Source organism: Zootoca vivipara, chromosome 8 (genome assembly GCF_963506605.1).
Source record: "Zootoca vivipara chromosome 8, rZooViv1.1, whole genome shotgun sequence".
Classification (NCBI taxonomy): domain Eukaryota; kingdom Metazoa; phylum Chordata; class Lepidosauria; order Squamata; family Lacertidae; genus Zootoca; species Zootoca vivipara.
Genome location: NC_083283.1, coordinates 27635472 through 27652070, shown reverse-complemented (window position 1 = coordinate 27652070; position 16599 = coordinate 27635472). Strand labels below are relative to the sequence as shown.

At 42.8% G+C, this 16599-nt stretch overlaps 1 protein-coding gene across 1 annotated transcript; it reads left to right on the top strand.

The window, feature by feature from the left end:
* The first annotated feature begins 1237 nt into the window (after window positions 1–1237).
* On the top strand, window positions 1238–14848 carry LOC118090074 (carbonic anhydrase 13). Its single transcript, XM_060277721.1, has 7 exons — window positions 1238–1366; window positions 6352–6549; window positions 7992–8110; window positions 11106–11201; window positions 12275–12337; window positions 13442–13597; window positions 14637–14848. The coding sequence occupies exons 1-7, from the start codon at window positions 1339–1341 to the stop codon at window positions 14748–14750; spliced, it is 774 nt and encodes a 257-aa protein (XP_060133704.1). The 5' UTR covers window positions 1238–1338; the 3' UTR covers window positions 14751–14848.
* Window positions 14849–16599: the final 1751 nt, after the last annotated feature.

Sequence of the window (16599 nt, the reverse complement as noted above, 5' to 3'; positions counted from 1 at the left end):
AAACCAAACATGAAAATAATACATGCTTCCCTTCGATCCCTCCCCTAGGACTTTTTTAAAACTAAAGGGGCACTAATGTTTTCATTGTTGAATTGCTGATAAGCTCCTAATGGCTCACAAGTAGAAAGTCCATATTTCAAACTCTGCCACTTTTCTATAACAGTAGTAGTAGTAGTAGTAGTAGTAATACTCCGCCCATCTGACTAGCAACTCTGGGTGGCTTCCAACAAAATATACATAAAAACAACAACAACAACAACAACAACACAGAACATCACACATTAAAAGCGTCCCAATTCAGGGCTGCCTTTAGATGTCTACGGAAGGTCTTATAATTATTTATCACTTTGACATCTAACAGAAGGGTGTTCCACAGGGCTGGCACAACTACTGAGAAGGCTCTCTACCATGTGGCTTGTATACATCTGAATCGTGCAACTAAGGAGTTAGCTGTGGCTTGGACTGATCTGATGTCTCACTAACAGCCCCCTCTCTAGTCCCGTGTTACTCATAATATTCCTGTTTAGGAGGATTGCAGTGTCATATGTGTGTGTGTGTGTGTGTGTGTGTGTATGTATATGCATGTATGTATGTATATGCATATGTATATACCTCTATACACAGAAGCAAGTCCTATAGAACTCAGTGGGGCTTACTTCCGAGCAGATCGCACTTCAGGGCTACCCCGCTGGAAATGCTCCCAAATGCACGGGAGCATTTGGGACGAGCGGGGGCCAGAGCTGATTTAGATGTATTTGGGAGCTGATCCAGCAGGAATCCCCCCCCCCCACGTTCCTAATCCATTGCGCACGATCTTACTAGGAAGTACTAGCTAGGACGGCTAGCTAGGTTCTACTGCCACTGCAGCAAGAACCATGCGTCTGAATCCCATTTCCTGGGAATCGCAGGTGGGCCGAGTGCTGCCGACCGTGCACACGTCCAATTTGCAGGCTTCCTACACGCGTCTAGTCGGTCACCGTAAGAACAGGATGCTGAACGGGATGCTGGTCCTGATCCAGCAGCAGGCTGAGTAAAGCTGCTGAGGATCGGTCTCGAAATGCTTTCTAATACATGAAAGCAGAGAGGGCCAGACAAGGCGACACAACTTGTGCCTAGCCTTGCGCGTCTTCTCAAGTGACTGGCCCCCGAGGGTGGCGCCGCGACGCCCTTGCTTGGGTCCCCTGGCGGCCAAGTGCGGCGCTGCAGGGCGCGCGGAGCATAAGAAGGCGCCGCGGGGCCGCCCTGGGCGCGCTTGGTCCTGCCTCGTGGAGCGTCCGCCTTTCTGCGTCCCCACTACAGCGGCACCAGCCAGAGCATCCCGTTAGGGGACTAGCCACGATGCACTGGGGATACGATGAGCACAACGGTGAGGGGGGAGAGCTGCTGCTGGCTCTCTGGGGCAATCAGAGCAGGACGGGGAGGCCCCGGGAGGGAGATCGGCTGGGGTGGATTTTGCATGCTTCCGTTTAGATGTTTATTTTTAATTCGGACCTTGGCAACCTGCTGCAAAGTCCGTGCAATAAGTGAGTTAGAAGGCATGGGCAACTTTTTAAGTGCGGTGGAAGCGCTGAGCCCAGTTCCACCGCACGTGCATCTCGATCCGGGGCGTGTTGCTGCTGTGGGATTTGTTTGCAAGTTATAGCGGTTGTGGGCAAGTGGAGGTGGATTGATCTCTAGTGTAGGTGCTGTTAATCACAATTTGCCAAACCAATTCACTTGCCAGATACGCTTTGAAATGGGGTTTAAACTAGGGGTTTTAAAAGCATTTTGGGGATGCATTGCTGGTTCTGGGGGATAACGGGGAACTTCTTAATTGATAGGCTTGCAAAGCTAAAAACAGCAGCTGATTTGCATTGTTTTTTTTGCGGGGGAAGGAAAATATTTATATATATTGTGATTGCTAAATGAGATGCAAGGCAGTAGTAGTTTAACATGAATTGGTTTCTTTCCCCCCCTTTTGTGTATTGCATTAATAATATTACATTCCACAGTATTTATTCCGCTTCTATAAGTGACTCTATAACTCTGTAAAACCTCTGAAATCTGTGCTAGGGCAGTCTACACATGAGACCTTTTCTCTGTGACACTCAAAAGCACATGTATTTAAACTCTGATTCTTTGTGTTATGTGTGAATGTTGTTCATGTCAGAATGCAGGAAGGAAACCAAACATGCATTGTAGCTAGTACAAATTTTACCTTCATGTTTTAGAGCAATTTAGGCAGATGTCCTAACCCCATTACTTGGGCATAAGCCCTGTTGAATTAAGTAGGGCTTAATTTAAACAAAAAAAATGCCTCCCTTAATCTTAAATCCAGAGGTTCCATATGCAGCTCTCTGTTCAGATTTTCAAAGTATATTACAGTACTGAATAGGGAATCTCTGGATTTAGAAAGGGGAAAGTGTAGAACTTCAGCAGGAGTTGGAGAATCCTGCTGCTCATGGTTCTTTGGGAACCATGTATAAAATATAGCATATAAAATACAGCATCTTGTGTGAGCCAATAATCAACCTTTACACTTAGGGTGCAGCTTACATTTTTCCTTCTGCACCAAAACAACCTTGCTTTGTGATGTATCCCTTAATCATTCCTTCCAAGCTGAATACATCTTTGCATTCCATAAATTTCTGGGGGCTCGGTTAATGAGCTGGGGGAGAACTCTGACTTTTGATACGTGTTCTACCTTACAGAATAAACATAAATCTAACTAATAATGCCACTTTAGAACCAGCACTTCTTAGTCCATATGTACCTAGAAAGACAACTTACCGGTAGTAAATGGAATGGTTCAGCATTACCTTCTGCAATCCTGTACTCACCTACTTGGTAGAACTCAATGGGATTCGCTTCTGATTGTACTGGATGTATAGGATTGTACTGTTAAAAGCTCTCTATGCTGTGCTGGGTTGCAGTTACCTAATCTTGATGCAACAGAAGGATGGATGAGGTCTGTTTAGCAAGACACATACTGAAGATACAATGGCACAGCTTTGTGTTCTGCTGCATATGGCGGTGCACCAAATGAGTTGTTGTATGTCTTCTTAATAATAAATGATACTTTAGCAAGGTACCTCCTCTGCAAACTAAATAGATGGCTGGCAAACGTCATGAGCAGTGTTAGTGAGAATACAAAATGTTGAATGGATGCCCCATGTGTTTTCTCTGTCATGGGGGGGGGCTTTGCATACAAAATGTGTGGAATGTTCTAGCTGCGCATTGGAACTCCTGGTTTCAAGAACCTCTCTGAGCGCACTGGAGATCTGGGGAACTTTGGCTGATGTAGTACTACTACAAGCTGTGCTGTGTGATGAAAACATAGAAGAGTTCTAAACTGGAAATACCAGCGCATTTCCCTACAACTAGAATAGTCTTCAATAGTTTTTTAAAATATACATATATTCTACTCCACATTTGTGGTTAACAGGTGATAAAATGTTCATTGTTAAAGAAAAGGATGGCACGGTAACAGATGAGTAGTTTTCAAACTTTCTTTAAATTATAAAGGTAAAGGTAAAGGACCCTTGGACGGTTAAGTCCAGTCAAAGGTGACTATGGGGTTGCGGCTCTCATCTTGCTTTCAGGCTGAGGGGAAACCAGAGCTCACGGAAACGCCGTTTACTTTCCCACCGCAGTGGTACCTATTTATCTACTTGCACTGGTGTGCTTTCGAACTGCTAGGCTAGCAGGAGCAGGGACAGAGCAACAGGAGCTCACTCAGTTGTGGGGATTCGAACCATCGACCTTCTGATCGGCAAGCACAAGAGGCTCAGTGGTTTAGACCACAGTGTCACCAAATGACCAGGGTAGTGTAATCCACACACTGCTTAAGGACTCCTGCTATATACACACAGTAGGACTCAGCTTCTAAACAAAGCATGCATAGGATTGAACTCTAAATCAGACGGCACGAAATTAATACTTCCTTGTTTGCCGTGAACAAAAGCCAATTTATAAGTCCTTGTGCAGGCTTAATTAACTTACAAGTTGCACATTTGAAAAGTTGGTTAAAATTTAGAGTGGTAGGAATGTTACTTTGCAAATGGTGCTTTTGGTGCTATGTGCTAAAGTGATTCTATAAGCAGAAAAATCTTTCAAGTAATTGTGTAGCCAACCCATTTGGGGCCTATAGTTTGACTTACCACTTATGGTAAGAAACACAGTTTGAAAGCCTGCAGGACAGATAATCTTGGTGAGACAGAAACATGCCTGACGTCGAACAAACTGTGCATCCCAGATAACATTAGGTGTGATGGTGTTTTCCGAGAATTAGAGGCCCAGAGTGGGTCAAGATGTTATCTTGTCGGACTCAGTAGGTTGCCTTCAGTAAGTAAGCCAGCCTCAACCCTCCGCCTGCAATCTTGGGATAAAAATACTTGCCTACCTTACAAAGCTGTTGTAAGGATTTCTGAGCTAATGTAGATAAAGGACACTGGATGATTGAAATGTGCTATACAAATACTCAGTACAGTACTATAATTCATACTGCTAAAATAAAGTGAATACATTTTGTTTGTTTGTTAACTTTCGTGCTTCCCCCCAACAGTATTGGGAGGGGAGGAACACTTTGGTGCTAGAGACCTACAGCTAGGATTAAAGCAAAGATTCCTGGAAATCTGTTATGAATCAATTATATGGTGGGATTATACTGGCGTTTTTTATTTGCACACTGGTAGATCACTTGGAAACTGACGGGCAAATCTTCAGAAGGCTGCTTATAATCTTCACAAACTTTCTACGGAGCTGGAAGCCACTGGTGCGATAGCAGAGGAGGTGTATACCCTAAGTTTCACCAAAAGTATTCCTGACAGTGTTAAGGGTATGAGGCTACACTGGAGCTATTCCTCCCCTTGTGAAGACTTCTTGAATAAAAGGAAGCTGATAACTAGAATTGATTCTCCTACCACCCCTGCTGGCATTTTTTTTTGTTCTTTAGAATGTTACATTATGCATTAACATGCAAAATAGGACAAATCTCCAGGGCTGGTCACCAAAGCACCTAACAATGTGCTAGTATCTGTGGTTTAACCCTTATTTCCCTTTCCCCAAGGAATTGGGAGAACTGCAGTTTTATGAACTGTGTGTGTGTGTGTGTGTGTGTGTGTGTGTGTGTGTGTGTGTGTTTAATACAGAGGGGTCTAACCCCTTCACCAGTTCCCAATATTCTTGTGGAAGATAGCTGTGACAGTTTAAATGGCATAAAATTAATTTAAGTGTAAATATGCTAAGAACTCTTGATTCTTTTTCTTCCAAAGGCTGGCACCTTCTAATAAACTGAACTGTTTTTCAAAGGATAAAGTAAAGGTAAAGGGACCCCTGACCATTAGGTCCAGTCGTGACCGACTCTGGGGTTGCGCGCTCATCTCGCATTATTGGCCGAGGGAGCGGCGTATAGCTTCCAGGTCATGTGGCCAGCATGACAAAGCCACTTCTGGCAAACCAGAGCAGCACATGGAAACACCGTTTACCTTCCCGCTGTAGCGGTTCCTATTTATCTACTTGCATTTTGACGTGCTTTCGAACTGCTAGGTTGGCAGAAGCTGGGACCAAGCAACGGGAGCTCACCCCGTCACAGGGATTCGAACCGCTGACCTTCTGATCAGCAAGCCCTAGGCTCAGTGGTTTAACCACAGCGCCACCTGGGTCCCTTTTTCAAAGGATGGCACCTCCTAATAAACTGAACTCTAGCCTAGGAAATTGGTTTTCAGCCCTGTCATTTTAAATATGCATGTATTATGTGAGTTAACGCCACCAAACGGCCGGGGGCCTGGTAAACTGTGGCTGTGTAACAATGGCAGAGATCTGGGGTAGTAGCTGAATTGATTGCACAACTTCAGAGGAAAGGACCCAGAGGACCATCTAGTTCAAAACCCCCTGCGATGCAGGAATTTGTAGCTGTCTGTCCCATATAGGAATGGAACCAGAATGAAGCAATTTAGATGTGTCAACTGCACATTAATCAGCTGGTGGGGAAATGTTCTCTGAATCTATTGCATGTGTGTCAATTTCAGGTGCCTGCTGCATTCCTAATGACCAGAATGCCTGGAAGTAGGCAGAAAATGACCCACCTGAGGGTTCTAACCCGGATCCTTGGGTATTTAACTCATATTAGAATTAAGACCTATTTATGTAGAGAGAGCTGCCTTATAGCTCACCAAAGACAACTGGGCGGTGTACTTCCCATCCCTTTAAATCCATCCATGTTTAATTATCTGAATAATATTTTTTAAGAAAAAAAATTAAGAAAATCCAGGTAGGTTCTTGTGATTACTTTCTCACGACAATTCCTTTGTTTCTCCGGCTGCATGGAATGCATTTTAATGAACACCTTTTTTCTACTGCAATACATTCTAGGGCCTTCTCACTGGAAGGAACTTTTCCCTCTCGCGACTGGAGACCGTCAATCTCCCATTGATATCCAAACTGAGACGACTAAATATGACCCCACTCTGCGTCCTCTCTGCCCTAACTATGACCCTTCCTCCGCTAAAGTTATACTCAACAACGGACACTCCACCAGTGTGGAATTCGATGACACTGAAAATAAATCAGGTTTGTTTTTGTGGTCGATTTCATTCTGCTTTCGTTTTAGGGCGGTTCTCAGTATTTCCTGAGGTGAAATAACATTCTGTGGTCTGGTTTGCATGACACTTTAAACTAAGATTTGCTGTGAATGGGCAAAAGACCACATTTCTCCCCTCCCTTCTGTGATCTGGGGATGAAACTAACCAGAGACTGGCTTGGCATGACATAAATTCAGCACTCATTGTTTGTTTGAGGAAATGTTGCAATTGATAGTCCTGGTTTGCAAGTCTGATAAAACACCAGAGGTAAACCAACATAAGACAAAGCAAGCTTTCTGATTTGTTTCCGCTTACCAAAAACAGACTGGACTTTAGGACGAGCAAAACACTAGTGATGTGAGCCTCATGTACCAGCACACTGCTCATTTCACCTGAAACGTTAGTTTATATTAACTATGGTTTAAAATGACTTGCGAGCTAGGCCTATCATTTAAGATTATCTTAGAATTCTCATAACATCCACAATTGCATCTATCTGAATTTACCAGAGTTCAAACACCCTAGCCTCATCCTGTCTGAAGATACTTCAGTCTTATACACAGCAAGTGAGCTGAACAGTTGCCCCCCCCCAAACCCTGTTTAAATTGGCAAAATTCCTCTTCCAAACACAGCTTTCATTTAGTCTGCAGAATAGTTGGAGCCTTTGTTTCTGATTGTAGGTCTGATTTCATGTGAGCAGTTCAGATTTCTCGTTTCCATTTGTGCCTGTAGTCAGCGAGCAAGTTATGTCCCGGCCCAAAGTTCATTCCCCCCAAATTAGATGATTGGGGGGCGGGGGCGGGGATGGGATGAAACAGCAAGTCAAGTGATTACCTTCTAATTTCATATGTTATTATGTTCAGTAGTGGAAGATCTTAGTATTAAAAAAAAATTCATAGGAGATGGGCAAACAGCACTGCAGTTCTGCTGCAAATATTAGAGGAGAACACATATACAAACACCTGTGCAGGAATTCTAAGAACTGCCTTGCTGAATTCGACCCAAAGATCCATGTAGTCCAGCAATTTCCAGGAGAAACAGGGACTTTACAGGGAAGCTGTAGCCTTGTGCTGTGTCCCCAATTTTGGTCGGAGGAGTAGTGCTGGAAGAGGGCAAGCTAACCAGTTCTCCCAGCAACATGTTTCAGATCTAAATTACTCCCTGCCTTTGTATGTTGCCTGCATTTTCTATTGTGAAGATGGAGATTTAGATCCAGAGAATTAGGGTGGGGTGGGGTTAAAGCCCTTCTCCAGTGCTGTGACTCTGGTCAAAATCAGAGTTTCCCTCCAACTACTTTAAAATTGGGATATCCAGTCGCACTCTTTCACGTCCTGCTTGTTTTGGCCCTTTGGCAGTGACAAGGAAAATGTCACGTTTCTCTTGGGTTCCCAGTATTCTAACAATGCTACCCTTCATTTTTTATATTTATAGTGCTGAGTGGGGGTCCACTCATTGGAAACTATAGGCTGCGGCAAGTTCACTTCCATTGGGGGCCCAGTGATGACATTGGCTCTGAGCATGCAGTGGATGGGACAAGATTTGCAGCAGAGGTAAAGCACTCCACTGAACTATATGAATAGTTGTGATTTCCTGATTGCATCTTTACAGCCGTTCTTTGATAAGCAGGCCTGTTTTAACACGCCGAAGTGATTTCTGCAATTGAAAGACCATTTGTTTACAGTTGTAACTCTCATTATGCTTCACCAGGACTGCTGTCCGCCCCCCTAGAATCTGCCTCTTATCATTTCTGGAAAATGCATCCAGCTGTATTACCAATCTGCCTTTCATTTGTATACTGCGCAGAAAAGTGTCTATAAATTATGCTGACTAATGGGGGCTGTTTCGCTCATTACACAGCATATAATATCGCTGTTTGCCACATATCGGTGAACACTAATATTTGAAGGAAGACACATCTCAGTGAGCACACAGGGACCCCCCCATGGAGGAGCTGCACTGTGCTTCAGCTTCCTAGCGCATGTCTGCAGTATGCCTGGATGCTCATTTCCCTTTCGAGTGTTCCATTATCCATTGCATGTACATGTGCTAAACAAGGAGGACGTACCTGCTGTATAAAATGTGGCAGTCCTCGGAGAGAGTTGGCCTCTTGTACGTTTATCGCTGAAGGCCACAGAACAAAAAAGCACAAATGTTTACGTTTTGCCATTGCTTCTGTGGGAATTCGTTTTATTCTAAAACATTAGTCGGATCTTGTAAACAAGCCGAGAAAATATTAGCATTCCAATAAACAGGAAATGCCCTAAAACAATGTGGGCATGATTGAATCCATTGTGTGCAGAAAACACTTAAGTATCAAGGTATCGTGTACTCTGAGGCACACACTGTAATTTACATGCGTTGGCTCCTCTATTCAAAGGAATATACACCAGCTTCATTGAAATGAACAGGGAAGTACTTCCAAGTGAGGGAGCTTGAGGTGCACATTAAAACTTTGATACATCAAGGTTTCCCTGCACCCGGATGTTCAATATTTTTGCTTCCTCTGACATTTAGTTGTTTCTGTGTTTGAAATGGAACTTGTCATGCAAAAGCCGTTATTCATAACTTAACACTTTGAAATACTGATTCCCCCACCTTTAAAAAGTGTAAATGGCTTCCATTTAACTAACATTAAGACACAAACTTTTTAGAGTTTATTTATTTTTAATGGAATTGTAACCTGAAATGGAAGTACGGTACTATAGTGCTGAAGACAGGGAGAAGCAATGTCCTTAGTGAAATAGAGAAAAGTGGGGGAATATGTTGAGTGGCTAAAATCAGTGGGGGAAATAAATTTGGGGGTGGGGGTGGGAAATGACATTTGCAGTGTTTAAAGACTTATGTTTTCCACAGGAACCAGGTGAGATGGAATATAAAGAATTAATAAGAGGTGCTTAGAAAACAATATGTTCCAAAACAAACATATAGCTGGAAAACAAAAATTAAGTTCCATCTAAGAAACCAAATGGAAAGAGGCAATATCTAGGAATCTTTAGTCAGTCTAAAAAGGTTTCCCACTGCTGGTTATAAACATCTTCAAGAACCAATAGAGAAACCCTTCTGGTTTTGGAGAAAGGACCCTAGAATTGAGACAGAACCAGGCATAACTATATAGGTGGAGAGACTTCCGAAGGATCAGTGTCTAGGTGGCAGTTTGCAGTGCTTAGTTCCATGAAGAAGAAGGGAAAAAAGGCTCTTGAATGCAAGAATGCACCTCTGCCAAACTGGCACATGCAAGAAGAAAGAGCTGCTCTGCAGTCAAAGAAGACGACATAACTTCCCTTGGCAGATGAACTCAACAGGATAATGGATTCAAGGTCCCACTTAGCTGGGACGGCCTATCCACTGGACCCAGGTTCCTCCAACAGGCTGCCGTACAGGAGTGCCAATGATGTTGATGGTGGTGGTGGTGATTCACAAGAAACAGGCCCTAAAAGATTTCTCCAACAAGCTGTGGTGCAGAAGCGGTGGTAAGACAAGATACATACATCCCTTAAAAGAGAAGTCACAAGCCATTGGGAATGGGCCTCCCCCACAGTGTTTCAGATTTGACTTGTGTCCTTTCTCGTTTGTTGTTTTCCATTACAATAAAAGCCATTCCGACCGAAAGCATTTGTTTCCTCCTTGTAACATGCATAAATTTTTTTAAAAGTTGTGCCGTCCAGCTTTTAAAAGTGCAAGTGTTTTGAGACACCTTTACGTTCCAGAATACGGAATGATTTAATGAACCGAGCAGTCAGAATTCATATATTTTACTCATTTGCACTTCCGTAGCAGCCAAGGACCTTGTGTAAGCCCTCAAATCCAGCGTGTATATCTGAGGATTCCTGTCGAGGGGAAAATGAGGGTGGGGAACATGGCCTAGTTGGCAGTGTTGGCATGTGAACAGGCCAGAGACTGTTTCATTGCTTTTTTTTTTTAATGGCCAAGACTAGGACTGGCTAGAACGGATCTTCAGAGCTTTGGACCAACAAGCATGGAGCTTCCAAAGGACTTCATACCTCAAGATGGCTTGTAAAAACCAAAAAGTTTAAACTAGTCCCAAATACTCCTTGTGAGATACAGTGGTACCTCGGTTTATGAACACAATTGGTTCCGGAAGTCTGTTCATAAACTGAAGCGTTCATAAACTGAAGCGAACTTTCCCATTGAAAGTAATGGAAAATGAATTAATCCGTTCCAGACGGTCCACAGAGTAAGCGTTCATAAACTGAAGCAAACTTTTCCATTGAAAGTAATGGAAAGTGGATTAATCTGTTCCAGACGGGTCCGTGAAGTACTTAAACTGAAGCGTTCATAAACTGAAACATGGGTGTAATTGGTTCCGGAAGTCTGTTCATAAACTGAAGCGTTCATAAACTGAAGCGAACTTTCCCATTAAAAGTAATGGAAAGTGAATTAATCCGTTCCAGATGGGTCCGCGGTGTTCATAAACCGAAAATTCATAAACCGAGGTGTTCATAAACCGAGGTTCCACTGTATTATGGAAATTTGTCTGGCTTCAGTAAAGTGATGATTGATAGTACTACTTGTCTTGCCTTCTAGCTCCACGTGGTCCATTGGAACGCAGACAAATACCCCAGTTTTGTGGAGGCCGCTTGCCAGGCAGATGGATTAGCAGTCATGGCTGTTTTCTTACAGGTCAGAGGTTTTGAATAGAGGGATTAAATGTATATATAATAATAATAATAATAATAATAATAATAATAATAATAATAATAATTTATTTCTACACTGCCCATCTGGCTGGGTTTCCCAGCCGCTCTGGGCAGCTCCCAACAGGTAGTTCTTTATTTCCTTGACATCTGGTGGGAGGGAGTTCCACAGGGCAGGCGCCACTACCGAGAAGGCCCTCTGCCTGGTTCCCTGTAACTTCACTTCTCACAATGAAGGCCTTTGGCGCTGGACCTCAGTGTCTGGGCTGAACAATGGGAGTGGAGACGCTCCTTCAGGTATACAGGACCGAGGCCATTTAGGGCTTTAAAGGTCAGCACCAACACATTGAATTGTGCTTGGAAACATTACAGTTAATGTAAAGGGAAGCCAGACTATATCCAGTGCTAAATGCATCAATTGATGTTGCTTTAGTGTTTTTTAAAAAATACAGAAATAAACATAATCCGGGACGGGGGACGGGGGACGGGGGGACACGACACCTGGATTGGAACTGTAGAAAAGAGGGATAACTCTTCTTGCAGCTTGGCCCCAGCAAATAATCCCCTCCCTTGAAGCTGATGTTTGGCATGGAGTGAAGTTCCTTTTTGTATCAATAGAACTTTGCTTCTCACAACTAACAGCATCATTGGTTGGGGGGGGGGCGTGTCAAGTGTGTGGCACAGGAAGAAAGAATTAACCCTTTCCCCTGCAGTCGTGACCATGACCCACCAGCAACTGCTATTTAAAGTTTGTTTCAAAGGTTCACAGAACTTCAACTTTTAGTATGATTCAGTGATTAAAGAACAAACAAACTGACACATGTTCCAAGAAGGACTAACTAATATTTTGGAAATGTTTCCATATTTAATTGTTCATGTTTCTGGACTTCTTTTTTTCAAAAAAAAGGTGTTTTTTAATATAGTTTTTAAACCTCCTACACTGCTTTGAGCATTTTGATGAGAAAGCAGTTAATAAATTTAAAGAATCAACAAAATGAAAAATTACAAATCTGTAAGCTTCCCTAAGCAAGGCAAATAAGTTGATGTTTGTATTTACAGGTGGGTGAATGCAATTCACAGCTGAAGAAAATCACAGACCATTTGGACGCCATCAAAATTAAGGTAAGGTAATTCTAAATTTGGCCACTAAGTAACTATCCCTTTCAGCACAAGGATTTCCACTTATGCAACTGGACTTCCAAACCCCACTTCTCCTTCCCCTGCATGCCCCCTAAAACTGTTTTTGGGGGTTCCCCGAGCTCCCTAGAGGAGAGTTGCAAGGCATGCAGAGAGTGGGAAGAACGGGGAAGTCCCATTGCGCAACAGGAAATCCTTATGTTGATGGAGAAAGACGCTGAATACTGCTCTCTGTGTTTTCCACAGCTCACAACGTTCTTCAGTGTATTTATTTATTTATTTAACAATATTTATGTAATGCTTTATTGTAATAAAATCTCAAAGCAGTTTAATTTTTTTGGAGGGGGATGACTAAATAAAATTACCAGTTAAAAACAGCTATTTGAAACATAAAATAATAAAATGAAGAATAAACCAACTATCAGATTAAAACATATGTCAACATTCAACATAGCTATAGGAACACTCAGATGAACAGGGCACACATGCAGAAAACCTGTCATATTTAGCCGTTCAAGCATATTCTGCATGTTGCGTTATTACGAACGCTTAACTTGAATCTCTTGACTCATAGAATTATAGAACTTTAAAGTTGAAAGGGACTCTCGCTTAAGGTGGAATCTACACACATATAAAAAAAACGTTCTGAAAATGCTTTTTTTAAAAAAAGCGTTTCTAAAAAGACATCAAATTTTCCATAAGGCTCACCATCGCCTTCTAGTGTCACATTGTATATTGCACTTAAAACACACTTAGACCGTTTTATTTGCAGCCGTGTAGCTGAGTCCATAGTTGAACCCTCTGCTCAATGCCTGACAGATGGGCCTCCAGCTTCTCTGCAAATGCCTCTAGCAAAAGTGAGCCTATCACCTCCCAAGGCAGTCTGTTCTGCTGACAAATAGCTCTTACCTTTAGAAAGCATTGCCTAAAGCCCCACCCCCACCCCTTTTCAGAAATTGTTATTTACGGTGCCGCAAGACACCAAGTTATTTGTGCTGCGGCAGACTAGCGCAGCTCCCTCTTCAAAAAGCAATAAGGTAGATAGGAAATGGTGCATGGCGGTGTTTGCTCATTTCTTTCTCTCCTCAGGGCAAACAGCACAGGTTCACCAACTTTGATCCTTCCTGCCTGCTGCCCCATTCGCTGGACTACTGGACTTACCTTGGCTCCCTCACTTCTCCTCCTCTTCTTGAAAGTGTGATCTGGATCATTCTCAGGGAGCCTATAAGCGTTTGCTCAGAGCAGGTGAGGTTTAATACCTCTGCCTTGTAGAATAATACTTCTTCCCCTTCTATTTGCCAGGAGGTGATGGGACCAGTGGCCATGATCTTGGTTTTTTTGATGTTGAGCTTCAGACCATATTTTGCGCTCTCCTCTTTCACCCTCATTAAAAGGTTCTTTAATTCCTCCTCGCTTTCTGCCATCAAGGTTGTGTCATCTGCATATCTGAGGTTGTTGATATTTCTTCCAGCAATCTTAATTCCGGCTTGGGATTCATCTAGTCCAGCCTTTCGCATGATGAATTCTGCATATAAGTTAAATAAGCAGGGAGACAATATACAACCTTGTCGTACTCCTTTCCCAATTTTGAACCAATAAGTTGTTCCATATCCAGTTCTAACTGTAGCTTCTTGTCCCACATAGAGATTTCTCAGGAGACAGATGAGATGATCAGGCACTCCCATTTCTTTAAGAACTTGCCATAGTTTGCTGTGGTCGACACAGTCAAATGCTTTTGCGTAGTCAATGAAGCAGAAGTAGATGTTTTTCTGGAACTCTCTAGCTTTCTCCATAATCCAGCGCATGTTTGCAATTTGGTCTCTGGTTCCTCTGCCCCTTCCAAATCCAGCTTGCACTTCTGGGAGTTCTCGTTCCACATACTGCTTAAGCCTGCCTTGTAGAATTTTAAGCATAACCTTGCTAGCGTGTGAAATGAGCACAATTGTGCGGTAGTTGGAGCATTCTTTGGCACTGCCCTTCTTTGGGATTGGGATGTAGACTGATCTTCTCCAATCCTCTGGCCACTGCTGAGTTTTCCAAACTTGCTGGCATATTGAGCATAGCACCTTGCTTATTACCTTACTTATTACTGAAGGTAATAGACCACCTCAAATGCAAAGGGGCTCTGTAATCTCCCAATCATTGACGCACACATAAGGTTTTGGATTGGGACAATGCTTTGGGGTGGGGGTGGGGCCTAAATGATGCATGTAATTGAACTTTGGGCTGAGTTGGGGCATTCAAATCAATTCCCTGCTGAATTTTGTGCCATTTTCGTCCACAGCTAGCCAAATTTCGCAACCTCCTCTGCACTGGTGAGGGAGAAGCCGCCTGCTGCATGCTGAGAAACTTCAGACCGCCACAGCCTTTAAGGGGCCGGGAAGTGAGAAGAAACTGAAGGGGAGAAAAAGCAAGGATAACTCTTAGCAATGACTGATACTATTTAGCAAGCGGAACCCATTTTAATAGGTTATGTTAAGTTTTAATGATTTTTTTTTTAAAGGATACCTTCTAATTAGGTCCCAAGTTTGGTAAATAGAAAGCATTTTTAAGTCCTAGGTATTTTGAGGCCCATGCTTATGTTTCTCAAGTGAAATAGGCAGACCTTTAAATGCTTCAGATTTCCTGGATTGTTCCCCTAATTTTTAGCATGTAATCCATGAATACGCTAAGGTATTATAATTAATAGATACTGTTTTGTTGCTTTATTACTATGATAGACAGGCACTCATGACTCAATAAAAAGAATAGGATTCATGTTGTAGGAAATAAAATTGGGTGTTGTATTGTGATTTGATTAAGATACAGTTAGTTATAGCAAAATAAGAGTTTTTCAGAGGTGTAGCAGTTGAGCCAACCTTGTGTTTTGTTCGGTATGGTGATGTTCTCTTATCTAGGTTGGACAGATATCAGTTGGGAATGTTAGTTGTGAGGTGGGCTATCTAAGGCAGAGGGTTAGACCAGAGGATCCATTTGGATCCGTTTCAACTTGCCCTGGGTTTACCGCTAGCATTCCCACATGCAAACTCTGGGTGCCCTTTAGCAGAAACCTTAGGGGTTAAACCACAGGGGTTCAAACCCATTTAAATGCATAGTATAGATGTGCTGGGATCTGATCATAGAGAACCTGAGGTTCCTCCCATCCCTCCAGACATTCTCCACAGGCCCCCTTTTCCTGCCCCCTACAAACTGGAAGGGGGGGAAATGGGACACGTTATTTCCTAACTTCCTTGCCAGAGGCCATATCTAGAGAATAAGTGTGACTTAGGTGTGGCTTGGATAGTGACTTAGGAATCTTCACTTACCTCAAAAGCTGCCAATTCCTTAGACTCTTGTAGCGCTGCATCATTTGCTTCAGTGCCTTAAGCCTTAAAGAAAGGAATTGAGGACTTTTGAGCAAAGCACCTTTAAGGAGCAGAAGCCTCTGGTGGCCGAAATGTGGAGCTGAGGCCTAATTATATACTACAAGGAGAAGTGTGGGTGCTGCTGCCCCACATCTTTGTGGTCGCTAATTATTGGGGGTAAAGTGTGACGTGACAATCATATCAGCATTTTCCCACTCCATGAAACACACAGCCACCGAAGTGTCAGGGGAGGAGGTATGGCAATCCTAACATAGCAATTTCACCAGGGTTTTTTTCCATTTTACCTTTACTAGTAGAGACATGAGTTCATAGGACAAGTGTGTGTGTGTGTGTGTGTGTGTGTGTGTGTGTGTGCGTGTGTGTGTGTGTGTGCAATTGCACATTCATGTTTGTATGTCAGGATGTTAATGATGCTTTGCCTATGGCATATTTACAGATATATATTTTCAGTCCAGAGTTGTACCTAATATTTTCATGTTGTCTGAATGGCTGCATGGACGATTCTAAAGTTGTTTGCGTTGGGACAGGAAAACAGTGAAGCTAAATTGGCTGGTTTCATGTTTTCATATTAGAAGAAATGGGGGGGTGTTCTAATAATAAATTGAGTTTATTCTGCAACTTTATGAAATAAATAAAAGCAAGCGAGACAAATGTTTGTTTGTTTCTTTTTACTCTGCACACATGAATAGATCAACATGTTGCTCTCGGTTCAGTTGCCTGTTAGAATCTTTTTTTTTTAATTGCACAGTAAATGGAAACAAGTTGGGATTGAGTCCAGGTGCCAAGAACTTGCACTAAGGTCCTAGGACACATTTCCTTGGATGTAAGTTCCACTTGATGGCAATGGGATTCTGCTACACCAGAAATAATTTGTGGCTCAAG

Bases quoted from the DNA above. Each gene is read 5' to 3' on its own strand.
- LOC118090074 (XM_060277721.1), top strand. From the start codon at position 1,339: ATGCACTGGGGATACGATGAGCACAACG. The intron at 11,202-12,274 runs GTCAGAGGTTTT...TTGTATTTACAG, and splicing joins TCATGGCTGTTTTCTTACAG to GTGGGTGAATGCAATTCACA. The intron at 12,338-13,441 runs GTAAGGTAATTC...TTCTCTCCTCAG, and splicing joins TGGACGCCATCAAAATTAAG to GGCAAACAGCACAGGTTCAC.